This window comes from Pimephales promelas, chromosome 4, assembly GCF_988280905.1.
Source record: "Pimephales promelas chromosome 4, fPimPro1.hap1.1, whole genome shotgun sequence".
Classification (NCBI taxonomy): domain Eukaryota; kingdom Metazoa; phylum Chordata; class Actinopteri; order Cypriniformes; family Leuciscidae; genus Pimephales; species Pimephales promelas.
In genome coordinates this window covers 16633850-16660602 of record NC_142772.1, presented here as the reverse complement: position 1 = coordinate 16660602, position 26753 = coordinate 16633850, and the positions used below count along the sequence as shown (strand labels likewise).

At 39.3% G+C, this 26753-nt stretch overlaps 1 protein-coding gene across 1 annotated transcript in view; it reads left to right on the top strand.

Annotated features, from left to right (window-relative positions):
* Nucleotides 1-26753, top strand: part of cntrl (centriolin) — a 53394-nt gene that overhangs the window by 14544 nt on the left and 12097 nt on the right. Inside the window, exons 12-36 of the mRNA XM_089130011.1 lie at nt 2363-2516; nt 2636-2856; nt 2967-3143; nt 6069-6203; nt 6464-6609; nt 6714-6903; nt 7346-7501; nt 8020-8199; nt 8282-8389; nt 9643-9784; nt 9902-10044; nt 10142-10313; nt 10400-10674; nt 11243-11400; nt 11529-11691; nt 13455-13585; nt 13851-13991; nt 14068-14194; nt 15693-15857; nt 15937-16096; nt 19121-19236; nt 19313-19479; nt 22725-22882; nt 22974-23038; nt 24130-24318. Coding sequence (XP_088986137.1) covers nt 2363-2516; nt 2636-2856; nt 2967-3143; nt 6069-6203; nt 6464-6609; nt 6714-6903; nt 7346-7501; nt 8020-8199; nt 8282-8389; nt 9643-9784; nt 9902-10044; nt 10142-10313; nt 10400-10674; nt 11243-11400; nt 11529-11691; nt 13455-13585; nt 13851-13991; nt 14068-14194; nt 15693-15857; nt 15937-16096; nt 19121-19236; nt 19313-19479; nt 22725-22882; nt 22974-23038; nt 24130-24318 — 3939 coding nt within the window. The remainder of the gene's footprint in view (nt 1-2362; nt 2517-2635; nt 2857-2966; nt 3144-6068; nt 6204-6463; nt 6610-6713; nt 6904-7345; nt 7502-8019; nt 8200-8281; nt 8390-9642; nt 9785-9901; nt 10045-10141; nt 10314-10399; nt 10675-11242; nt 11401-11528; nt 11692-13454; nt 13586-13850; nt 13992-14067; nt 14195-15692; nt 15858-15936; nt 16097-19120; nt 19237-19312; nt 19480-22724; nt 22883-22973; nt 23039-24129; nt 24319-26753) is intronic.

Sequence of the window (26753 nt, the reverse complement as noted above, 5' to 3'; positions counted from 1 at the left end):
TCGGCGGAAGTTATTGAGCATCCTTAGACCTTCACCGGAAATACCGCCGTGCATAGAGCCCATAACTACAATGTGTTCTTGCCACATTTGTGAGTGAAAACATTTTTTTAACAATTTGTGAGTTTCTACACCATTTTTCACTCAGTCTATGTGAATTGGGATTTGTCTTTTTTTAGTTCTGTTCTGAGATTTGTATCAGATTGATTTGAAAAAAAAACTGCAAATAATGTATCAGTCTAGATCAGTTTTAAATGCATTAATGATGAAACCTAGTAGTTCTACATTTGTACAATTACACATTTGTGTGCATTTCCCAGGATGCTAGGGTGTTTTGGGTGGTTGCCTGGGTGTTGCTATGCAGTTGCTAAGGTGTTCAGGTGGTTTACTGGTCCACATCAAATGAGTCCACATAGTTCAGTTTTCATCAAGAACGATAATTAACTATTAGCGTCCACTACAACACATGATATGTGTTGATATGTGTCTGCAACTTTCAATGCTTGAGCTCCTTAAAACAGGATGGATTGGATGATTGCATGTCAGTGTTTTTTTTTTCTCCCTTTATCAGTTGAAAAGGAAAATCTGAAAGTGATTCCATTGATATAATTCCTTTGTATCATTATTATTGTGGTGTGGACTTAAATTTTTTTCATTAATGATTTTTAAAGCGTTATAGTTATTTTTATAGTCTTCGTCCTTGCTGTATTTATTATGGTCAAGTCAAGTCAGGTCATCCTCATTTATATAGTGCTTTTAACAATGTAGATAGTTTCAAAGCAGCTTTACAGAGATAAACATATAATTTGGTAATAGAGATTGGTTTGGTTTATAGCGGTTCTTGAATTATGTTATTTTCCAGCTAAACTTAGTTTTGATTGATTCACTTCCGTCAAAATGATAATTTGTTATTAAATTAGGGGCCACTAAGACGACACCGTTTTCTCTAAATAGACTTTAAACGTGAACTTGTGCGCATTAAGAATTGATTTTATAGTTATGTGTTTCAATATATGTGTGCAGGTTTGTAATTCCCTACAAACCATGCCTAAACAAACTACTTGTCTTACCTATACATTTTGATACAGAATTTTATTTTATTTGATCACTTCGGGGTAGGTACGTGAACCGAAATTTCCACAATGCTTTGTCTGTAAAGTGGAATAGGGATCCTCCATAGGGAAAGCGATTTCGGTATTATCAACTGGCCAGAACTTTGAGATCGCAATAGACGTGAAGGTCTATAATGCGTTAAGAGCTTGCTCAAGTACTGGGGAGCTAAACCATTTAGTGCTTTGTAAGTAATCAGCAATATGTTTTTAATTTATAAAATGTTTAATAGGCAGCCAATGCAGTGTTGATAGAACAGGGCTAAAATGGTCATACTTACTGGTTCTGGTAATAACTTGAGCTGCTGCATTTTAAACTAGCTGTAGTTTGTTTATTAAGCATGCAGGGCAACCACCCAGTAGAGCATTACAATAATCTAGCCTTGAGGTCATGAACGCATGAACTAATTGTTCCGCATTTTTCAATGAGAGCATATGGCGTAATTTAGATACATTTTTAACATGGACAAATGCTGTTTTACATATACTAGCCATGTGACTTTCAGAAGAAAGATTGGTATTAAAGAGCACACCCAGGTTCCTAACTGACGACGAAGACTTAACAGTGCAGCCATCAAGTGTTAGACATTATTCTAGGTTATTACGTGAGGAAGTTTTTTTGTCCAATAATTAGAATCTCTGTATTCTCAGAACTTAGTTGAAGGGAATTAATAGTTGTCCATTTTTTTTATATCAGCTATGCATTGCATTCTGTTAATTTTGTGAATTGGTAAGTTTCTTTAGGTTTTGAAGAAATATACAGCTGACCATCATCGGCATAACAGTGAAAGCTAATTCCATGTTTCCTAATGATATCTTTTAATGGTTACATCATGTACAGAGTGAACGGCAGCGGTGCTAGTACTGAGACTTGTGGCACGCCATACTGAACTTGTGATCAGTAAGACATCTCTTCATTTACTGTTAATGGTCAGATAACTATGATTTAAACCATGCTAGTGCAATTCCACTAATGCCAACATAGTTTTCTAGTCTGTTGAAAAGAATGTTGTGGACAAATGCAGCACTAAGATCAAGTAACACTAATAGAGAGCTACAACTACGATCGGGTGATAAGAGCAAATCATTTGTGACTCTAATGAGAGCAGTCTCAGTACTATATTGGTCCCTTAATATAAAATTAAAAAAGACTAAAAATAAAGTTGTTTAACATTAAACTGGCATCATGTATCATTTGTGTTGTACTTGTGACTCTACTGATTTTGCACTGACTCTCTTCTACATCTCTTCTACAGGCCCATGTGAAGGCTCAGTTGTCCAAAAAGACACAGCTGCTGGCCATCATGAGCAGAAAGCACCAAGAACTGGAGGGCAGGCTGGATGATATGATCACGCGCATCCACAAGGAAACGCAGGAGATCAAAGAACTAGAGCAACAGCTTACTGATGGTGAGGAACTTTTTAGAATTTACTTTTCCTTTATTGGATAATTATGTCGTTGGATCCATATTATGAATACAATATGTTTAAATTAAAATAAGTAAGATAAAAATTCTCCACTCATTTAGGTCAGATAGCTGCCAATGAAGTACTCAAGCGTGACTTGGAGGGCATAATCTCTGGACTTCAGGAGTATCTGCAGGGGATGAAGGAACAGGCAAGAAGAGCCCAGTCAGATTGCAGACTTTTGCAGAGAGAGAAAGATACTCTGCAGCAGCTCCTATGTGAGAAAGAGCTTCAGTGCACACAGCTGGAGAAAGATGCTCTGAGTGCTGAAAGCGCACAGGAGGTTGGAGTCTGATTCTGACACAATGCACAACAGTGCAGTTTTAAGTTTTAATACACCACTTTGTAACAATATGTCTAGTCAACATTACCATATCGTTTGTTGTGTTACAGGAGCTGCAGCATCTGCAGCAGGAGTTGGAGGATCTGAGAAAGGAGAACGAAGAGCTGAAGCAGGCCCAGGGTCAGGTCAGTGAATATGAGACAGAGCTTGAGACCCAACTGCAGGAGAGAGATACTGAGGCCACGCAACTGAAGGAGGAGCTCGGCAGACTGCGTCGACTCAGTCAAGTAGGAAATCTCTTCATTTATTTTTACATATTCATCCATAATATAATATCATTTTTTAAAGGAATTGTTCACCTGAAAATAAAAATTGTTGCTCCAAACCTTTTTTCTTTTCATTTCACAAAATGTTAGGTTTAATATTCATGTTGCCCTTGTAAAGTCCACAAAATCGATCCAATGGAAGAATTTGATTTGTGGTGAAGGTTTCACGTGTGTTCCGTCTTTCCCATGGCAAAGTGATTTTTAATTAATTGCAACACATTTAATCTTATGTATTAAAGGGTTAGTTCACCCAAAAATGAAAATTAAGTCATTAATTACTCACCCCCATGCTGTACCAACCCCGTAAGACCTTCGTTCATCTTCGGAACACAAATAAAGATATTTTTGATTGAATCTGAGAGCTGGATCACTCTTCCATAGACAGCCTGAGGGACTGCCTCTTGACGGCCCAGAAAGTCATTAAAAGAAAAGGTTTAAATATTCCATGTGCCTACAGTGGCTCAACTATAACTTTATCAAGCGACGAGACTACTTTTTGTGCGAAAAAAAACCCCGTAAATAACGACTTTATTCGACTTTCCATTACTTCCTTATGGGCGCATGCGCGAGAACTGAGACGAGACCGTTCTTCTTCGACTACTTTTTGTTACCGGCTGCTCACCGCTTAGGAGTTTTACCGCCCCCTACCGTATAAGATGACGTACTGATATAGCCGGAGGCGCAAAACGTTCTGTTTACAAGCAGTACGTCATCTTATACGGTAGGGGGCGGTAAAACTCCTAAGCGGTGAGCAGCCGGTAACAAAAAGTAGTCGAAGAAGAACGGTCTCGTCTCAGTTCTCGCGCATGCGCCCATAAGGAAGTAATGGAAAGTCGAATAAAGTCGTTATTTACGTTTTTTTTTCGCACAAAAAGTAGTCTCGTCGCTTGATAAAGTTATAGTTGAGCCACTGTAGGCACATGGAATATTTAAACCTTTTCTTTTAATGACTTTCTGGGCCGTCAAGAGGCAGTCCCTCAGGCTGTCTATGGAAGAGTGATCCAGCCCTCAGATTCAATCAAAAATATCTTTATTTGTGTTCCGAAGATGAACGAAGGTCTTACGGGGTTGGTACAGCATAGGGGTGAGTAATTAATGACTTAATTTTCATTTTTGGGTGAACTAACCCTTTAACTCGTTTCATCTGACTCCATAAAATGATAAAGGTTTAACAATGATATCTGTGCATCATTACATACAGGTTAATGTTTGACTATTCCTTTTAATTCTAATGAAAATAAAGTCAAAGTCTGTTAGAATAATAAAAAATAACAATTTATTATGTCAGGTAAATGTATTATTACAATTCCGTAATCAATTTTAAGATAATCCATGCAAACCATCAAATGTTCTAGAACAAAAAAGAATCCTTTACCCGACGTGGCTACATGTGCTGGGGGTCAGAACTCCCAACTCACGGGCTCATCTGAATGCAGTTAAGAGCCCCGAATTCTCCGTTGCATTTCCCTTATATAGCAAGACCTAATTTCTTATGCAAGTTCCAGTGGAAATTTACTAGTAGGTAACCAGTAAATTGCATTCAATCAAAAGGCCAGAAGGTGTTAACTCAAAGACACACCCTTCTGTGTGCAAGATATTTCTATGGAATTGATACTTCTTTGGAATTGAGACATTATTACCAGTCACCCTGAGACCTTCAAAATGATACTAAACAATCCTTAAAGATTATCACATTCAATTTAAAACCATATATTCTTGTGTGAGTTTTCAGTGTTACTGACTGAGAGAGAGAGAGAGAGAGAGAGAGAAGATGTAGATAAGATTCTCAGAGGAATGGGGTTGGGGGTCAAATTTTAATTTTGCAATAAAAATAACAATGCCTTTAGTCTCCAGAGGACACTGATGAGACTGAGTTCCAGTTTTCCAGTCTTAAACCCTTTTTCATAAAAAGAAAGTGATTAGTGCCAATCAACCTCCAAAAAGGAGCAGCTCTCACAATTAAACAACTTGTGCACTTCAGATATTCTTGATATCTCCTCATCTTCTTGAAATACTTCAACAACAAGCTGGATGTCACATTTTTGCATTATTTCATTATTTCATCATTTTCATTCGTGTATTATCAGAAAAAAATATTTACATTCGTTTTGGATTAAGACAGCTTGCTCTTTTAACACACTACCATTCAAAAGTTTATAGTCGGTAAGATTTTTAATGTATCTTAGTCTCTTATGCTCACCGAGGCTGTTTTTAATTGTTCAAAAATAACATAAACACAGCGATATTGTGAAATGTTATTAATGCACATTTTTAGTAACTAACATTAAAGGGATATTTCACCTTTTTTGGAAATAGGCTCATTTTACCACTCCCCCAGAGTTAAACATTAGGGTTTTACCGTTTTTGAATCCATTCAGACGATTTTTTTTTTGATATTTAGAAGAATATCAGTTACCAGACAGTTTCTGGTCTCATTGACTTCCATAGTATATTTTTTTCCTACTATGGAAGTCAATGAGACCAGAAACTGTCTGGTTACTGATATTCTTCTAAATATCAAAAAATCGTCTGAATGGATTCAAAAACGGTAAAACTCAACTGTTTAATTCTGGGGGAGTGGTAAAATGAGCCTACTTCCAAAAAACGTGGAGTATCCCTTTAACAAAGATTAATAAGTACATTAACAAATGAAACCTTATTGTAAAGTGTTACCATTCATTTTTATTAAAAAAATACCCAACACCCCTAAACTTTTGAAGTAGTGTACTACATTTGAATATGTGGAAGAGTGAATAACTAAAAATATTTCCTCACACAAATGGCTTTAAATGACTAGGGTTATAATATACTATTAGTGAACTTTTTATGTGTGAACTTTCCTTTGATATTTTAACATTTAAGTTTACTTGCCTTCCACATTTACAGATGGAGCACTCTGCACTGCAGGCGGAGCTGCAGAAAGAAAGACAGGCAAAAGAGAATGCTTTGGCTCAGATGCACATGGCTGCCAACAGAGAGCTCAGGAACACTGAGCTTCTGCAGCAGGTCAACACTCTTCAGGTGTGTTACTGCACATCAGAACTCAAACCAGAATGATAAAGCTCAGTCAGAACTATCCCTTTATAAGCATGGGAAAATTCTTGGAAAGACCAAAGGATGGATAACTGAAGTGCAGATACCACTCACCTCATTAAAAACCCTTTCACTGCCTGTAAAAGTGTAATGTACAGTACATTGTGCCGCTTGATAATGTATGAGAATCATTCAGCCTCCAGTAAGACTCACATCTCTGAATCCCTGGCTGAAAATGTATTTCACAGGAGGAGAGAGACAGTCTTAAGGAGAACGTGGATGCTCTTCATGGTGATTTAGAGCAGGTTAAGGATGAGCTACTGCACCCTGAGAATGTGGCGAAACATTTAGGAGAGCTGTCCAGAGCTATAGCTACAGGACAAGAGGAACTAAGGTATGATAGATTCTAATTATACGTTTTAGCAAATTAAAATAATTGAACTATGTGACTACAAAAGTGTCCGACAGATTGGGAAATGTCTTTGTTATCCCATCCAGTTGCAGCTTTGAAGACCTCGGGGAACCAGTAAACAAGAAATTCATAGAGCTACAACAGGAGGTGCATCGTGTAGTATCTGCAGCTCAGAGAGATCGACAAGAGGCCCAGCGTTGCCAGGACAGACTCGCTGGAGAAATGGGCTTGCTCAAAGAGAGACTCAGGAAGTACCATGAGAGATATCAGACTCAGGTGAGCATTCAATTCATCAACTATCTATAAATTGCTGGAACTTCTGTCTGTCTGTCTGTGTGTGTGTGTGTGTGTCTGTCTGTTAATCGCATATCTCTCGAACCGTTAGTCTGATGGATCTCAAACTTGACAAGTCTCTTACTACGGGCACGAGTAAGTGCAGTGCCGAGTTTGACATTGTTTGGATTAGAAATGCTAAATATATCGCTAAAAGAAGCACACATTGGATTTTGCCGCTCTAGCCCCTGGCCACTCCCCCTCTCACACTGCACATTGAGCGAGCACAGCGCAGGACCAGAGACAGAGGGACGAAGAAAGCAGATTTGCTCCCACGAGCATTTTGCCCTAGTTATTTAAAATATCATCAATTAGATGCTCACATATTCCAGTATAACGTCTTTGTATGAAGTGATGCTGATCTCTGTCTGTTTGATTCCAGCAGGCAGCAGAGAGGTGTGGGGATGAAGCGGAGCTCCATAGGTTGAGGGAGGAGCTGGAAGATGCTCGTGAGCAGCAGTACTTGATTCTGAAGCGTTTAGAGGAGACCGAAATCGATAGGGACCGTCTGCTTGCTGAATTAGAAGAACAAGATAAACAGGTCCCAACATATTCAACGTTTGAAACCTCTTTTGTTAAATTTGTTTGCCACCTTCTTGATTTTGTTCTGTTTTGCTCAGCTTTGAGATTAAATGTGTAGTTCAGTCAGGAATCTCTTCGAAGTAGCTCATTGTACTTCACTCATGCCAGTACCAGCAGTATGTGCCCAAGGCGTTTCCCATTGTGAGACACCAAACGTTGAATGTTTGAAAGGGAAACATTCCTAACAATAAAATACTGATAAATTTATTCTTTAATCAAAATGTAATATTAGGTGTAGGGAACCTTAGCATGAAAAGCAAGTTTTTTTTTTTTATTATTATTATTCTTAGACCCTATGGACAACTTTAAACTGAATGAGGGTTTATAGTTACCAGTGCCTTTATAGAAATGCTTTATTTTCAGTCAGCTATGTGTGATTTATAGATCACAATAGACCTAAACTGTTTACTTTGTAAGTATTTTACTTTGGAAATTGCTTTAAGCAGCCATGTATTTAATAATTAGTTGTTTTTATAGATGAAAGCCGAGGAAAGCCAGACTCAAGAGCAGCTGGATTCTCTCAGTCTGGAGTTGCAGGCACTCAGGAGATCATTTTCCTCTGCTGACAGAATGGCTGCCGAACAACTGTCTGCAGCTAAGGACAAACTTCACTCTCTTCATAGCACTATAGAAAAAATACATCTGGAGAGAGCAGCGGTAAGACAAAGTGCAGGGTACTTGAGATCTTTTCAGAGCAGCATCAATGTGAGAAAGGTTAACTGTGTTTATATGTGTGTAGAATGCAGAGGAGTTGCAGAGCACCAAGTTTCAGGCTGCTCAAGCCATTCAGGACTTGGCTAGTGCTGAAGCAGAAATCCAGGTTCTCCAGAAGCTTTTGACAGAGAGGGTAATGTATCTGCTCAGAATCTTCAAATCTTTAGTCTTCAGTTGTATCTTTCTTTCTAATAATCTCTGACATTTTGGGTACTATTGCCACATTTCGCCCCCTAGTGGCAGTCACAGAACTGTTGTAAAATAACCCTGCATGAATTTGTGCACACAGAACAAATTACTGCCAATACATTTGAAAGAAAAGCATAGTAGGTTTTCGAGGGCTAATCAGCATAAATAAATATAATAATTATAAGTCGTCAAGTCACTTTTATTTATTTAGTGCTTTTTACAATACAGAATGTTTCAAAGCAGCTTTAGCTTGATAACAGGAAAATAATACAACAAAGGTTCACCTGTACATCAGATCTACAGGGGTTGGACAAAAAAACTGAAACACCTGGTTTTACTACACAATAATTTGTTAGAATGGTGAGGGCCTCATTTTGCATCCAAATACAGCACCGATTGACAGATAGAAGTCCTTCACAGTGACCAGAGGGATTATGAGCCGTTCCTCTTCCAGAACAGTGTCCAGGTCACTATATGATGCTGGTGGACTCGCTCCTCCAAAACACCTCAATAATATTCAGATCTGGTGACTGTCAGACCATGGGAGATGTTCAACGTCACTTTCATCTTCATCAAATCCTTCTGTCACAAGTCTTGCTGTGTGTGTTGGTGCATGATCATGCGGTTTGAGCGGTTTGAGCATCAGGTGCTCATGATCCTCCAGAAGGGTTTGGTAGTCCTCGGCAGTGTCGTGTCCATCAAATACAATCAGGATTGTCATGATATTGGAGCTCAAACCATCACTGATCCACCCGTGCTTCACTCTGAAGATTGGCCGCCAGGCATATAGATGTGAAACCTCCAACATTGGCCAGTGTTTCAGTTTCATTGTCCAACCCCTGTAGAAGAAAATAGTGTCATAGTCCTTTATAACTCCCTATTTCACAGAAACAATACAAAATATTTCTATTTCGTCTATCATGCTCATAGTTTTGATTTGAATGCATCACATTTTGTCAGGCAGTCGCATATGTTCTAGCTGCAAAAGTTCAAATGCGGTATTTCAGTGCACCCAAAGTTCAAATCGTAACATCAAAAAATTCTGTGTACATAAATGATTGGTACTCCACGCAGCTCCTGCACTACTCTCATTTGCAAATTAATGACTTTCAGTATCTTACTTCTCAGAGATTTTGGTTTGTTAATGCCATGTCCCCATTGTACATTAATGCATTCCATGGTTTCTGTTGAATGAAGGTTCATGAGACAGATGGGAATCGCCGCAGTGTCCCAAACTCTAGTATTCAACAGCAAGAATTGGAAAGATTAAACCAAACCTTGAAAAAGCAACAGGTTCAAACCAAGCGTCTCAAAGATCAACTTGCACAAGCTAAAGAAGGTTTGTTTGTCATCTTTCCATGGTAACATCATGATGCTGTGTTCTATGGCCAAGCAAGCACCATGCACATTTCCTTCAGTGCAAAAATAGACTTGTTATATATTGTGGTTTGTTTAGCTAACAATGGAAATCTAGAAGAGCTGCTGGAAGAGATTGGAGTTCTGAGAGAGACTCTTCTACAGCAGAATAACTTCCTGTCCAGCTTAGGAGATCCCCTGCCAAACACAGGATATTGGTACTATGTACCATCAAATCAGAATGTAAGAAATCATGTTTTGAAACATGTTCTTTTAGCATTAGAAAAGGAATACTCTTGTAAGTGTATTGCATTATAATCAGCTTGCTATTTGTCCTCAGGCCCCAAGTTTGGGATCTCAGGGCACACAAGACTCAGGATTGGACTCTGTGCACCTTCAGTCACCTGAGAGAGGTCGACGGTCGGGCCACAGAGCACACAGGGAGAGAAGACCTCCCCTGAATGGAGGATACTGGGTCTACTCCCCCCATCCGCACGCTCATGGAAAGAGAGGCAAGTGCCACAGGCTTTCTCTTGAACATAATCATGGTGATGAATATCATGTCAAAGCTTTAATATCTGTCCATGTGTTTCCTCAGATGCTCAGATGTTCAGAGACAGTGGAAGAGAGAGCGATATGGAGGGGACACGTTTCACGCCTCCGTCTGACTCTGCTGGATTTCCCGCTTTCCCCCCCGGTTCATTTATCTACAGTTACCCTGTACCTGGCCTGCCCACTGGTTCAAGTACAGTCCTCTGTGGGACGCCTCCTGATGGAGCCAGACTGGTGTACGGACCTCCTCCCAGCAATCTTACTATTCCTCTGGTGCCCAGTGGGACGCTGCACTGTAATGTGCTTGAACATCAGGACTTGGTGAGAGATACTGTGTGTAGAATAGATTTCAAGTTAAATTTAGCTCTGTTATTTCCTGTTGAATTACGCTGCTGTTACAATATTTTACGTCATTTTACTGTAATTTTGAAATGTATTAGAGCTCTTTATTTTAACATTACATTTTTACATTGGCGGTGTTTACTAACACAAGATTATACAATTTTCTTTGTAAATCATCCTCAATAACGCGGTCGCTATTTACATCTCATATCGTCTGTAATTTTTTTTTTTTCCAAGGCAACGACTGATGCATTTGTATTACATTCCAATGAGCTCCCCTATCAGAATAATGGTAGTTTTGCAGCTACCTGTAGAACTATCAGAGTAGTGGTGGCTGAAAAGAAAATTAAATGTTAGATGTAAAACAAATGACATTTTTAAATATATTCTAATAGAAAACAGTTTTTTATTGTAATAATATTTCAGTATTACTGTTTATTGTTTAGTAAATGCACCCTTGGTGAGCATAAGAAACATCTTTCAAAAACATTGTACATGCAAATGGTCTTAATTTTTATAACGTAAGTAGTTTTGGTATGCGTTTTAGGAGCGAGATCTGAAGAAGGCAGAGCGTAGGCTGAGAGACGAGTTTGCTGATAAAGTTCACACTGAGGAAGAAAAGCACACACTGCAGGAAAAAACAACAGAGCTGCAGCAGGAAATCAAACGTCTGCGCAGGAAAATCCACACGATGCAGCGCCACACGTCAGTGAGCATGCTAACACCAATGTATCTTACTCAATATCAACTCCGTATAACACACAGCATCTCTGAAATGTAAACCACATGTTATGGATAAATATCTAATGCCTTTCATTGTTTTGGTTCATCAGGAGTGGGCTGGAAAGCTCTGTATTGCATGCAGAGGAGGAGCAGTGTTTGCTGGGAGAGGTGGAGTGTGTGGAGAAGACCCTGCTGAAGCGCAGAGCAGAACTCAGAGAAGCTGACAGACTGCTTCTAGAGGCTAAGACAGAGCTCAAAGACACTCAAGCCAAGGTCTGACACTAGTGTTCCTCACTGTTGCATAGCCACACTATAAAATATATTCAGTATGGGCCATTCACACAGAACACGTTTTTCCATTCCACTGCGCTTCTTTTTCATTGTTTATCAATGCAAATACGTGTGAGACAGATGTGTTTAACCGTTGTGTTTGCTTCTCCCTGTCTTTTTCTGCATTTTGTCCAAGATGCAGCATTCTAAAAAAACGCATATCCAGACCTTTTTGCTCCGCTGACCTGCATCAATTGTGTGAATTGCCCTTACAGAAGTCCAGTGTAGCTCATTTCACTTTTCTATCAATTCTCCAGCGTCATATACACTCACTTAAAGGATAATTAGGGAAACCTGTTCAATTTCATATTAATGCAATTATCTAATCAACCAATCACATGGCAGTTGCTTCAATGCATTTAGGGGTGTGGTCCTGGTCAAGACAATCTCCTAAATTACAAACTGAATGTCAGAATGGGAAATTAAGGTGATTTAAGCCATTTTGAGAGGCCGGTCTGAGTATTTCACAATCTGCTCAATTACTGGGGTTTTCGTGCACAACCATTTCTAGTATTTACAAGGAATGGTGTGAAAAGGGAAAACATCTAGTATGCGGCAGTCCTGTGGGCGAAAATGCCTTGTTGATGCTAGAGGTCAGAGGAGAATGGGCCTACCGATTCAAGCTAATAGAAGAGCAACTTTGACTGCTGCATACCTGGGTTGTAACGAGTGGTTATTTCAAAGCATTTTTGAAGCCACAACATGCACAACCTTGAGGCGGATGGGCTACAACAGCAGAAGACCCCACCGGGTACCACTCATCTCCACTACAAATAAGAAAAAGAGGCTACAATTTGCAAGAGCTCACCAAAATTGGACAGTTAAAGACTAGAAAAATGTTGCCTGGTCTGATGAGTCTCCATTTCTGTTGAGCCATTCAGATGGTAGAGTCAGACTTTGGTGTAAACAGAATGAGAACATGGATCCATCATGCCTTGTGCAGTTACCACTGTGCAGGCTGCTTCTGGTGGTGTAATGGTGTGGGGGATGTTTTCTTGGAACACTTTAGGCCCCTTAGTTCCAATTGGCCATCGTTTATGGCCACCATGTACCCATCCTCTGATGGGTACTTTCAGCAGGATAATGCTCTATGTCACAAAGCTTGAAACATTTCAAATTGGTTTCTTGAACATGACAATGAGTTCACTGTACTAAAATGGCCCCCACAGTCACCAGATCTCAAACCAATAGAGCATCTTTGGGATGTGGTGGAACGGGAGCTTCGTGCCCTGGATGTGCATCCCACAAATCTCCATCAACTGCAAGATGCTATCCTATCAATATGGGCCAACATTTCTTAAGAATGCTTTCAGCACCTTAAATCAATGCCACTTTGAATCAAGGCAGTTCTGAAGGTGAAAGGGGGTCAAACACAGTATTAGTATGGTGTTCCTATTAATCCTTTAGGTGAGTATTTATAATGATGACAAAAAAATATATTTTACAAAAATCACTGATTCAGTAATTGCCCCTACACAGTAAATACTTAGCTAAAACTGATGTTAATCACACTGTTTTAATTTAATAATATAATTTAAGGCTTTTATTAGTTTTTTAATAATTCAGTAATTTTGTGTTTATTTAATTAAAAACAATTAATACACTACCAGGTACACAAAGGTTTATTGTCAAATAAGTCTTTTTTGTTGTTGTTGTTAATTAATACTTTTATTCAGCAATTAAACTGACAGTAAATAAATTTACAGACTAAAGAGAGCGTGCAGCGCTTCAATGAGGCCAGCAGGCAAGCGGAAGAGACCGAACGAGAGCTGGTGGAGATGGAAAAGAGAGCTCAAGACAGTGCCACAAAGCTGGTTCGAACCAAACAACAGCTCAGGTAAACACAAACACCACACATGGAAACCATTTCGAAAAGGTTTACCAAAGACTCTTCCCATCTGCTATTGTTTAGACAAAAAGAGAACATGATGTTGAAAGCTAGCGTTTACACTTTTGGGGGAAATCAACTTACGAATGGTCTACTTATAATTAAAGGATTTTAATAGCAATTTAGCTTTTAAGGCTGTTCTATGATTCTGCATCAAGTTTAGTTTGAGCTGGAAAACTCGCAAGAAATGAGACATGTAAATGTGCTACTAAAGGAATCTTGAAGAGGAGGTTAAGGAGCTGCAGAAAAGGAAACAGGACCAAGAACACACTCTGAAAGAAGTAGAGGAGGTCCTTTCATCTCAAGATGCAAAGTTTCAAGAAGTCAACAGAAAGCTGGACAGAGCGACTGACAGGTGCTAGAACTGTAATTTCAGTAAATCACTGAATCGAGAAAATTTCTCTCCACTGAACTGTCTGTCTCGTATATAGACTGGAAACTGTTGAGAAAGAGCTCAGAGAGACCCAGAGCCTGGAGGTGAAACTCCTACAGAACTGCAGAGAGACAGAAGACAGCCTAACACAACGCAAAGCAGAACTGGACAAATTCAGCACTCAGGTAACACATGTGTAAAGAAGCAACACAATACGAAGTACAGCTCTAAAAATCACCACTCAGTATCAACCAAAGAGTACCATTCATTCAAACGTTAGAGGTGACTAAGATGGTTTTATTTTAAAGAAATTTTGCTTTTATTCAGCAAAGACTCATTAAATTATTCAGAAATGACAATAAAGACATTTATAATGCAACAAAATATCTGTTTAAAAAAAATGCTATTGCATTTCAAAAAATGCATCAATTTTCACACATTCTTTAAAGGGTTAGTTCACCCAAAAATGAAAATTCTGTCAGTATTTACTCACCGATGTATAAAGTACTAGAAACCTGGACATGAGTAAAAGTACAAGTGCTCTATCAAAAAAGTGACTTGAGTAGAAGTTGAAGTGCTCTTTAAGCACCACACTTAAGTAGAAGTACTAAAGTATTCAACATTTTTTGTACGCAAGTATTGCAAGTAGTTTATTTTAAAATTCACTACTTAAGTATTAAAAGTAAAAGTACAAGTATTGTGTTATATAATTATTAAAGAAAGCAGTCAAAAGTTTGAACTAGCAATCAAATAAGGCGCTTTGGCGGGATACAAATTTGCTTTGGTGGCCGCCAAAAAAAAGTCATTGCAGGACAACCCCTGCATTAGTTGTTAATGTTTGTCAATCAATACCATTACCCTATAAAACTGGCGTGTGATTTAGGCAGCATGAAAGCCAACTTGCAACCAATGATTCATAAAATTTTCATAATTGTAACGAGTAACTAGCAGAACATTAAACAAAATATCAAAGTAAAAGTATTAAATTCATCGAAAATATCTACTGAAGTAAAAGTAGAAGTATGAGATAAAAAAAACAATACTCTAGTAGAGTACAGATACAGCATTTTAGTACTTAAGTACAGTACTTAAGTAGTTCTACTTCGTTACTATACATCTCTCATGTTGTTCCAAACCTCTATGTGTTTATTTGTTCTGCTTAACACAAAGGAAGATATTTGGAAGAATGTTTTAATCAAACAGATCTCAATTGACTACCATAGTATGTATTCTTTCCTACTATAGTAGTCAATTGGGGAATGAGATCTGTTTGATTAAATCATTCTTCCAAATATCTTCCTTTGTGTAAAGCAGAACAAATAAACACATAGAGGTTTGGAACAACATGAGGGTGAGTAAATACTGACTTTTTGGGTGAACTAACCCTTTAAGCAGCACAACAAATTTTAGCCGTGATGACAAATGATGACAAATGTTTCTTGAGCACCAAATCAGCATTTTAGAATGATTTCCGAAGGATCGTGTGACAAAGAAGAGTGAAGTAGTGGCTACTGAAAATGCAGCTTTGCCATCTCAGGAATAAAGTCCATTTTAAAACATACCAAAATAGAATAGATTGTAGATTGTAATTGTGTTTCACTATAAATCGACCCAAAACGTTTGAACAATATTGTGTAGCTGAAAAAGTATTACATCAATGTGACTTTGTGGGTCTCCCAACAGGTGGTGGTGCAGCAGGAGGAGCTGTCTTTGCTGGACAGGAAGCTGGAGCAGTGGAAACAGGAAGAGGAGGTTTTGAGAGTTAGTGTGGAGCAGCATAGGCGGGGCCTGTTAGGTGTTCTCAGACAGGGAGAAGAGGATGCCCTACTCTTACACCAGCGCATTCAGGTTTTGACATTCACAAAATATTAATGCAATGTTTAAATATTAAGGAAATACTTGATGAATATTTATGAACGGTCTGTAGGAACTCCGCGTGGATGTCCAGTCTCTTGCCGTGCAGAAGGGAGAGCTGGATAGTCAGCTGTCTGAAAGGAAAGCCAGACTGGCACAGTGTAAGAAAGATCAGCAGCAAGAGGAAGAAACCCTGCAGAGCCTTCGTTCAGCCATCAAAAAACACACAGCAGGTCTGTTACTATAGAGTGGCCAGTTTGACATGTTGTAACCAAGCGTGCCGCACAAGCCCTCAAAAGTAAAGCCAAAACGTCTCGATCGCCCCCCAGTGACCTCCTAGTATAGATCATAAACCCCACCTCTCCATGTCATTCAATGGGACACAAGACCAACTTAACAATTCAATTACACTTCACATATCCTTTTTCCAAAGATAGTTTATGTCATTTACTGTAGTTTCTATCACGTTGATGAAATTTCAAGTGTTCGTTTTTTAAAATAAGTTTGTTTTTAGTTAGTTATGTGATGCTATAAAAACGGTGCTCTGACATCATGATTGACAGCTGTGATTGACAGGTTCTCTGTACGAGGTAGTCACTGAAGCACCAGCAGACTTTTTTTTTAATAATGTTGATTATGTGGTTAGTAGTTGTATTCACCTTATTTTAACAAGGTTCTGCAATCAGCAGACATCACTGGAGAGGAATTAAACAGACAGCGAAGGGGCGTCGTCCATATTTTTTTATTACAGTCTATGGTTGTAACAATCGCCCTAATTGGTGGAGTTACATGAGATAAAAATGGAGTCAGATTAAACTGTGAGAGTATGGAAAGTGTTTTTAAAGATGAGACGACAACAGAAATAATGTGTATTAATGAAGTGTATTTACAATTTCTACCAGGAACTTAAAACAACACAATCCAAAGAAACCCTAAGCTGTTAAAAGCATAAAGGCCATTGGTTCAATATACCGTAAAACAGTCCTTAAGAGTCCTTACGTGCTGTAACTCCCAATGTGTAAATGTCCACCAGTGTATACAGTCCAACTGTAGTGATAATCCAATGAAAAATGATGGGGTTTGCTGGAATGGTAAGTCCTTAAAAACAATTCCTCGTGAAGTAGCTTTGGTCGTTTTGACAGAGAACTGGGCTGCATTCAGCCCGAACAAAACGTTGCACAATGTTTTTTAAACAGAAACGGTGATGCGTTGAACACCCTGTTCTGATGACGCAAGAGTTGCAACTATGGAGCCCGATAAGGCCATTCTCTGTGTTCTTTGTGAAGAATTTTCGGAGCCTGATGAAGTCGGTATAAATATGCGTTTATAATTACAAAATATACCCCATGTTACAGTAACTGCACTTGCGCCCAGAACACAAGAGAACATCCCAATCAAGTGAAGGGATTTGTGGAAACTGAAAGCACACATCTTACCTAATTCAGACTAAAACACATTCTGTTTAGCCTCACACACTAACTTTATTTGTATTTCATAATGTTTTAATAACCTATTTTCTTTCTCATTTTTAGGAAAAGCACTTAGGCCTACCATTTTTTATTTCTATACCAAATGTCATACACTTGCAATGAAGCTAAAAAATAATATAATAAACCACATCTTGTTTATATCCTATATTTTTACAATAAACGACAAACAGTTCAAGTTGTTGCATATAGCTGATCTGCATTGAACACATTTGTAAATTATTTTCCTTAACCCATTGTGCGAGTTCACTTTAATACCGCGTGCTTTATATACATGTTGCTGCTGATTGGATTGCAGTTCTGACACACCCACCAAACGAGGGAAAACATATCTCAAACCCCAGTGCACACCGTTTCCTGGAAACATGACGTTTAACTAGGAAACCGTAGCAAAACGTTGCGCACCGTTTTGAACTTGAACGTGCCCCTGGCTTGTTTGCCATGCTGTTTCCTTTATGCTGGTTATTTCCTGTTTCCTGTCATGTGATCAGTCACATGGCAGGCAGACCCAGTATGGATAAAATACATACACATAAAACTGATAAGGGGGATAAAATGGACTAAAATGACTAAGACAACATGTAAACCAATTGGCACTTCCTGAACTTAAGTTCAGCCAGCTCCTTTGTTTCCTGTCTGCCATTATTGGGCAAACTGATTAATCCAGGTGTGTCTGATTATTGTTGTTGTGACTACTGAGGTCAGGCACTCCTGGATTAATCAGTTTGTCCAATAATGACCGACAGGAAACTAAGGAGCTGGCTGAAGTTCAGGAAGTAGTGTAGCTGTGCATAAAGCCCATTAAAACTCTAATATACATACAATCATCATAATATATAGAGTGGTTAAAGCATGTGTCATATAGTCATGACATAAGTTTAACATGATTTGATATCTGATTACTGATATCTGATATCTGTGGGTGGCAGATGAGAGGTGGAAAGGGAGTGTTTGTAGAAACTTGTTTTCTGGCCAGTTGATGGAACAGTCACTTTCCTTTAAAGAGCCTATCCTCTGCTGACATTACAATTTGAAATATTCAAAAACTCACCAAACCTTCAAAAAGTCCAAAACGAGGTGGGCAAACTGAAAAGATCCAAATGGAAGGCTGCACACTAATAGAGAAATGAAAGACACCAAAAGCCACTGCTTTACGTGGCAAACTGGCAAACGTTTCAGTCAATTTTGGTTTTCTGTTATGTATTGGTCAGCAAGTAATGTAGGTTATCCTGATATTTCCATATATAAATTAAAAAGATAAAGAACTACTGCTTGTGGTGCAGAAATTGACAAATTACAAAAATAAGTCTGAATGAGTGAAAAAAAAACAGAATCGTATCTGTTTGGTTCCCCAATGGGCTATATGCACGCATAAATTCCGCATTTGACGCAAGGATGCTCGTCCATTTCCGGTTGTGGAGATTAAAGCGGAGGAAAACCGAGGAAAACAGGATTATGGCAGAGTCTTCAAAATTTACTGTTCTCCAGTCTTTGAAATGAAACGTACATACGTTTAGATGTAATTTTATATATAGTTATATTTATTTAATATAATTTTAAAAAGAAGCATAAACACAACGAGGGGTGTCTGTTTTATCTGTTTTTGTGACTAACGTTTCGTTAGTATAACCATGGAGTATAAAATTCAATATAAATTCTCGGTATTGCATTGGACTCTACGATCGGCGGAAGTTATCGAGCATCCCTAATGCTTCACCGGAAATACCGCCGTGCATAGAGCCCATTAATGTTGAGAATTTGTGTGTTTAGAGCTAAGGCATGTGTTGGAAATGGTCCAGTTGGAGACTAGGGAATTAGAGGGAGTGAAGCTGCAACATAACCAGAAACTGGACCAGCTAGAGAAGAGCCAGGACACGCTTCTAGAGGTCAGTCCTAAAAAAAAAATGTCGTCTTTGCCTGTATTGTTTGTGCTGCTGTTTGATATGAGCTTCCTCTGCTCAGGTGCGTGTGGAACTGCAGCATGTGCAGCAAGAGCTGCAGGAGCAGCGTGGGGGGCTGCACACCCTCCAACAGAAGAGCCTCGACCTGCAACAGCAAACAGACAAAGAGAGGAGCAGCCTGCAGGAACAGTGCAGAAACCTGGAGGCCAGACGCACACATGCTCAGAGGTAACAAGAGACTTTTGAGTCGTATTGGAAATACAGCTGTGTCGATATCTGATAAGCTATCACTTAGTTATTATCATCATCATGAAAATTAATATGATTTCAGATGTATGATTTCAGATGTATCCACCTCTAAATACCACATAAGTTAAAGTGTAACAATGGTTGGTCGATTTATGTCTTATATTTGTTTGTAGATCAATCATTTACAAGGAGCTTAGTGTCTAAGTGTGCAGTTCTTGTCCAGAATAACCAACAATACCTATATACCTATATTTTATCAAAGTTACAAATTTAATTTAGCAAACAAAACATATGCATCTTCCATACCCACTTATGGCATGCCTAAGAGAAACATCCTGGACAAGCAAAAAAAAAAAATCATAAAGAATGACTTGATGAGTTTTATCTTTATGGTGTGGCTGAAATTGTTTTTTCTGTGGTTAGTGAATAATAACAAACCTTGTTTAGCTTAACTCCAACCTACGTGAGTTTAGTTCCAACCTGAACCAGTTAATCAAGTGTTCAGGATTACTAGGGTGCTTCTCAAACAGAAGGCTGCATCCTAGTGAGGTTGCACCCTTCCTTGTTTAGTCCATTCGTTGGCTTGTAGGTGAGAGTCCTCCTCAGCATTAAACTATAGAATGAGATCGGGGCACAAAAATACAATTCTGTCTGGTCAAATAAGTCAAGAACACACATGACAATAAAAATGATTTAGGAAATTTTTATTGAATAAATCGCAATTCAGGTTGATAATTCTGAATTACATTTTTGGCAGTATCGTTCTGTTCAGGGAGTCCTCTGACCTTTCAGCAGCAGCATTAAGGAATGCACACAGTTTAGGACTGGGAGAGCTGAATTATTCCCCAAAATGAACAGAGAAGCAACGATGACAGAATAGCAAATGCCATGTTATACATGACAAGGAGGAGCTGGGGAGGTGGCAGGCTGCAGAGAAGCGAGCAGCAAAGATTTTGGAGTGAACTGAATCTGCTTAAAAAGGGTGCCCTGTTTTGAGCGTAATCATTAGCGGCAAGAGGAAATGAACAGCTGATGCAGATCAGCTTATGCAGCTAAGCTGAGCAGATCGCTGATGAGACTGTGTTGTTGGCCAATAGCAGTGTCTTCACTACTTGGCCTGCCAGAACTCTGACGCTGACGCTCAATTTACAACTTAATTTTTGGGAAAATACTTTGCATTAAAAATCTTTATATTAACTAGCTTTCACAATAGTTCAGTAAATTACTAAATTAAATTGAATCAACATTAAACTGACTCAAAGTGAGTAACGGTACTATTGTTTTCTGTAGAGCAGTTAATAGCTGAACTGAACTCATTTCATTATTGATGAACTTTACACAGTTATTGAACTGAACTGACTTAAAGGGCACCTATTATGGAAAATTCACTTTTACATGGTGTTTGAACATAAATGTGTGTTGGCAGTGTGTGAGCAAAACCACCCTAGAATGATACAAATCCACCCAGTGTTTTTTTTACAATCTCAATAAATCATATGCACTGCCTCAGAACGAGCTGTTCTAAGATCCAGCTCTTTGTGACGTAGAAAGGGAGACAGGGGTTTGATTGACAGTGTGGCTGTGGCCTAGACCCCGCCCTCGGTGATCTGATCTGTACACATCATCCTCCATTGTTTCAACGACGACAGCCGGTAATGTCTTTTGGAAACATAAGTGTTCTGTCGTGGACTCGTGGGTTAATCCTGTTGTTGTGGCTTAAAAGTTAATCCTCAAGTGTGGATCGTCATCTACTGTTTGCGATCCACCGTCACATCCAGTAACAGTAAGTGTGTTATGATTTTTGAGCAAATAGTCTTTTCAGTCAATGTCAGCCAATTCAACAACAAATGCGTCTAAAGTGGTTGTCGTCGTAGGATGTCTGTGTATATAATTTAAACCTTGTTTGTATAGTGTGTAACCACACGTTTATATATATATTTAAAGATATTGTATTAAAAACTGCATATATGTTGTTCTGTATGTTAGCCATCTCCTCACATTTGCCACAGAAGCACCCGTATGACAAGTAAACATGACGCCACAGGTCCCCGTCCCTCGCATAAATGTAATTTCGCTTGTACGTAGCAAACTTTATCACAGTACGTGTATGTAATTTCAAAAAAATTGCGCCAGCATTAGTGTTTATGTGTGTCTGTGTGTGTGTGTGTGTTGCACATGCCCATCATTTCAAAGGGAACGCGATTACAACGCTAAAGTACATAAATGTATCAAATAACCATACCGAGACGTACTGGTCCATTCTCATTTATGTTTATTCTGCCGGAGTCTCTTCGTACTATTTATATATTCCGATTCAAACGTACGCTGAATGACATTCAAAACAGCGCGTCTCTCACTCTCTTAGGCCCCGTCCACACTACTGCGTTTTCGTTTAAAAACGGAGACCTTTTGCTACGTTTGCACCTCCCGTCCACACTAAAACGGGAAAAACGAAGACCTAAAACGGAGAAGTTTAGAAACGCTGCAGCTGCGTTTTGTGTTTTGAATCTCCGGAGGGCGTTTTAGTGTGGACGAGACAAAACGGAGGAGTTTACAAACGATGACGCAGAGGCTCACGCTCGGCTCTATGATTGGGTGTCATCAGTCATGACGTATCTTTCCCTGATTTGCCAACCACTGTTTACACCGGCGCGCGTATGCCCAGTGTTGGTGAATGGTCACGTGATCCACGTTTTCAGTCGTTTTAGTGTGGACGGAGATCAATTCTAATACGCAGGTAAAACGCTAGTGTGGACGGAGATCGTTTTCGTTTTAATTCTCCGTTTTTAAACGAAAACGCAGTAGTGTGGACGGGGCCTTAGCCCTTCTGCTTACCGACCGCCATAGGTATCAAGTTACGCCCTCATCCAAAGGCAGGGCGGGGATATGCAGCTCATTTGCATTTAAAGCCGTATACCTTCCTTAACAGGTCATTTTTAAGCAGGCCCCAAAATGACATTTTCAAATGGTTATAATAAATTAACTGTGGGGTATTTTGAGCTGAAACTTCACAAATACATTCTAGGGACACCAGAGACCAATATTACATCTTGTAAAAAGAGGCATAATAGGTGCCCTTTAAGATGAATGATGACGTTGTTTTTACAGCAGAATTCTGTTTGCTTTATTGATCATTATTTTCCTGTTTATCACTGTAAAGCTGCTTTGTATATTTATAGTGTATAAAGCACTATATAAATAAAGGTGACTTGACTTGGTTTCAGGTGTTTGGAAGCAGCAGAGGCGAGGGCGAGGGCAGCAGAAGCAGAGCTTCTCAGACTAAAGACTGAGCTGGACAAACTACAACAGGAGCAGAATCACGCACATGATCTGCATCAGGAGATCAGCAGAGACACGGCAGCTGCGAAGCAGCAGCATGAGGGTATCCACTCAACAGCCTTACTTTAACATCGTCCGTTGGTTTTCATACACTGTGAAAATAAACACTCTGAAATGCTTGTTTTTACCCACAGAAGAGTTGAGCAGACTGAAGAAACAGCTGGTGGAATCTCAAACTCAGTTAGATGAGATCAAAGAGGTGAGTTTACAGCAAAACGCTTTTCATTTAGCCAAGAAACTGAAACCGAAAATAGTTTATTTAATAATCAAATCAAATAAAAACTTGTATAAACAGTTTTACATAAAATCGTGTATATAAAAAAAAAATTAAATTGCACATTTTTATATCAACTTTGGATGAATGATGATATGATTGTTTTTATAGCCCCTTTCACACAGCGCGTTGATCCCGGGAAATTGCCAGAACGCCTTCTGTGTGAACGCAAACATGACCCAGGATTGATACCGGCATCGATGCCGGGTTGGGGACGTAGTAACATTGCCGGAATCGGTCCTAGAACGCGTGCTGTGTGAACAAAAGCCAGGACCAATGCCGTAAGGGGTGTGTCATAGTGATGACGGTCGTGCCATCGCGCGACTCTGTTGCTTTTAGAAGAAAGTTTGTGTTCGTCATCAACAAAGAAAGGACGAACAAATGCGTGCTGAAGCTGAGATCGTTCACCAGCTTTGTGGAACGGTATGCGCGTGTACATGTTTTCGACGCGTACGCTACACGTCTCATCCTGACGCCATGCGTCTTTTCATGATCTTTACGGGTTGTGTGTGAACGCACTCACAGGTCCCGGCAAATCACTGGCAGTGTGAATGAACCGAAATCAAACAATCCCGGGACAAATGCCGGGTCACATTATCCGTGTATTTTCCGGAATCTCTGTGTGAAAGGGGCTTAAGTTTCTTATTTATTGACGTTTTTCCACAGTTGAAACACCTTTCCATGCCTTTAGTTGAAATATGATACATTTCAGTTGGTTGTACTTTTTCTTTCAACATACCTTCTGATGTTCAATCATGTTTATTTCGTGCTGATCTGTTGACAAAATTTTAAAGCTGAGACGTTGTTTAATATCCAAAGTAACAAAGCCCAAAGGCTATTGTTATTAAAATGAGAAATCCGTTTTTCAACTCAACTCTAGCACAAAAGACATGTTTACCTGTTGTAGCTGAAAAAGCGCTAATTAAACATCACCATTTCTGTTAATGATTTAGGCACTCAAACTGCAATTTCTGTGTATCACTAGCATGAAAAGTGCTTCTGTTGATCATGTTTAGGAGGTGAAGGCTGCGGGACAGCAGCGGGAAGAGCTTATGAAGCAACTAAAGGAGCAAAAGGCTGAACTGCAGGAGAAAGAGGAGAAAATCAGGAGGAGACAACAGAGACTGGACCGACTGGGGCAGCAGTTGGAGAAGCTCAAGGCAGATGTAGCCATAAAACGGACACAGCTTGAAGAACATGAAAAGGTGAAGCGAGATACTATCTTTTCATACACTTTACCTTTGAAACTAGATGATGAACGTTAGACGTGTTAGAGGGACAGGTCATCCAAAAATGAACATTATCTCATCAATTACTTTTCCTTCAAAAAGTCCATTATGGAATTCTTTTTTAATCTCAGTTTTCAATTATAAAGTACTTTATTGACATGATTATGTTGACATACAATATTGCCAACGCATTATATGCAAATCAAGTAATTACAAGAACTACAACTAAACTGTTGAATTAGGTTACAGAGTTTGTCAAAGTATTTCTCTCTCACCTCTTTTTAGAACTTTTTTCCCTAAAGGACTTTCATTGGAGGGACAAAAATCTTTCAGGTTTCTTTAAAACAATTTTTTGTGTTTCGAGGTTGAACAAAAGTTACGATCACATTACAAAATTCTGCTGGAAAAAGTAATTAGTCTTTTGTTAACAGTGAAGATGTATGATGCGCTGCTTACACAGAAGTCACTTTCAAACCTAACAGCTTCTGTTGTTCTAGCAGCGAATTGCGTGTCCAACTGAACCTATTGCACAACTTGCATTGGAACTCTCTCTTAATTCCCATCCATGTGGATTCCTATTAAAATGACTGGATTTCGCCAACAAAAATTAACTGAGCAATGCTAACTGTGACCACCCAATAAGGGTTTGCCATGAGTAAGCAATAAGGTACGAGAGGCTGTGCTGTATCGTGAATAAGTCACGGCTGAAGGGCGTTGTTAGGGCCTGCAACCCCTTCAGCCGTGACTTATTCACGATTAGCACTTGCCTTAAAGGGCACCTATTATGTAGCCTGGTTCTACCAGACTCTCGTACATACATTTCATTTGTACAGAGAGTCTGGCCTCCCTCAATTGAGAAACGTTTCCTTCCTTGTAGGCGGGTTCACTATTAAAGTTCAAATCTATTGGATCTGCCCAGAGTCACTCACGATCTGCCATAGCCAATCGCTAATGTGTGGTCGTGAGTGACGTATGTCATGCGCCGAAACGGCTGGAAACAACCATAGACAGTAAAAGAAACAACAAGTCCGAACTCCGAATGATCAGAGGATTAAATTTACAATAGGATTTCAGTCAACGAGAGCTGCAGGTTTTGTTAATCTAGGAACAATTATTAATTCGAAATGTATATTTGACATGAACGACAGTGATTATTCAGTCAATGCTGTAAGTTACAGTGAATGATCAGTCTGTCTGCAGATGTGTAATAAACAACAATTTTTCATATTACGTATTTTGTTTCTTAATTACCTTAATTATGGTCTTCAAAGTATGTGTTTGTACATTTTTATATGGCATTTAGTTGTTTTTTTTTATTAAAACAAATTAACCATTGACATCTAAAACTGAAAATCAAATATAGTCTCCAAAGTATGGGTTTTCAAATTTTTATTTATGACAATTTTTTTTTTTAATCACAACCAATTTGTATGATTTACAACATGTAAAACTGACACACCAACCTCCTGTACGAGTGCACAAAGGGGCTCAAAATGTTCTATTCATCACAAGAATCAGTAAATTTACTGTTGGGAATCTGAGCGACTGACAGGACTCCTGAGCGGATCTTCAACAATAGTTTAGCAGCCAGGACTCGGGGCTTCCGAACACCGCGAACACCAGGCTAAAGTCCAAAATGTCACGGTCATTGTGCACGAGCTGCCCAGCACAAACTTCCAACCTTTCTGCCTCTTTCACTTGGTCCTCCGTTGTGCAAAAAGAGGTGAGACGACAACAATCCGGCTTTAAATTCTGTATATTTGGCAGTTTCTTTTCCAACAACGGACCGAATAGCTTTTCTCACGTCTTTCTCCGCTGCACTCAAACTGACGCACTACATCAACGTCATCGTTCTCAGCCACTCCCTCTATTCGCTGATTGGTCCTACAAAAAATTGATTTCTGGAAACCTAAGGATATGGAGCGGTCCCAGACGCAGTACTGAAGGAAAATGAAATTGAGCGGAAGTGCGTAGGCGGGCGCAGCCAGGCTACCTATTATGCCCCTTTTTACAAGATGTAATATTGGTCTCTGGTGTCCATAGAATGTATTTGTGAAGTTTCAGCTCAAAATACCCCACAGTTAATTTATTATAACCATTTGAAAATGTCATTTTGGGGCCTGCTTAAAAATGACCTGTTTCGGAGGTATACGGCTTTAAATGCAAATGAGCTGCATATCCCCGCCCTGCCTTTGGATGAGGGCGTAACTTGATACCTATGGCAGTCGGTAAGCAGAAGGGCTAAGGCCCCGTCCACACTACTGCGTTTTCGTTTAAAAACGGAGAATTAAAACGAATACAATCTCCGTCCACACCAGCGTTTTATCTGCGTATTAGAAGCGATCTCCGTCCACATTAAAACGACTGAAAACGCAGATTACGTGACCATTCACCAACACTGGGCATGCGCG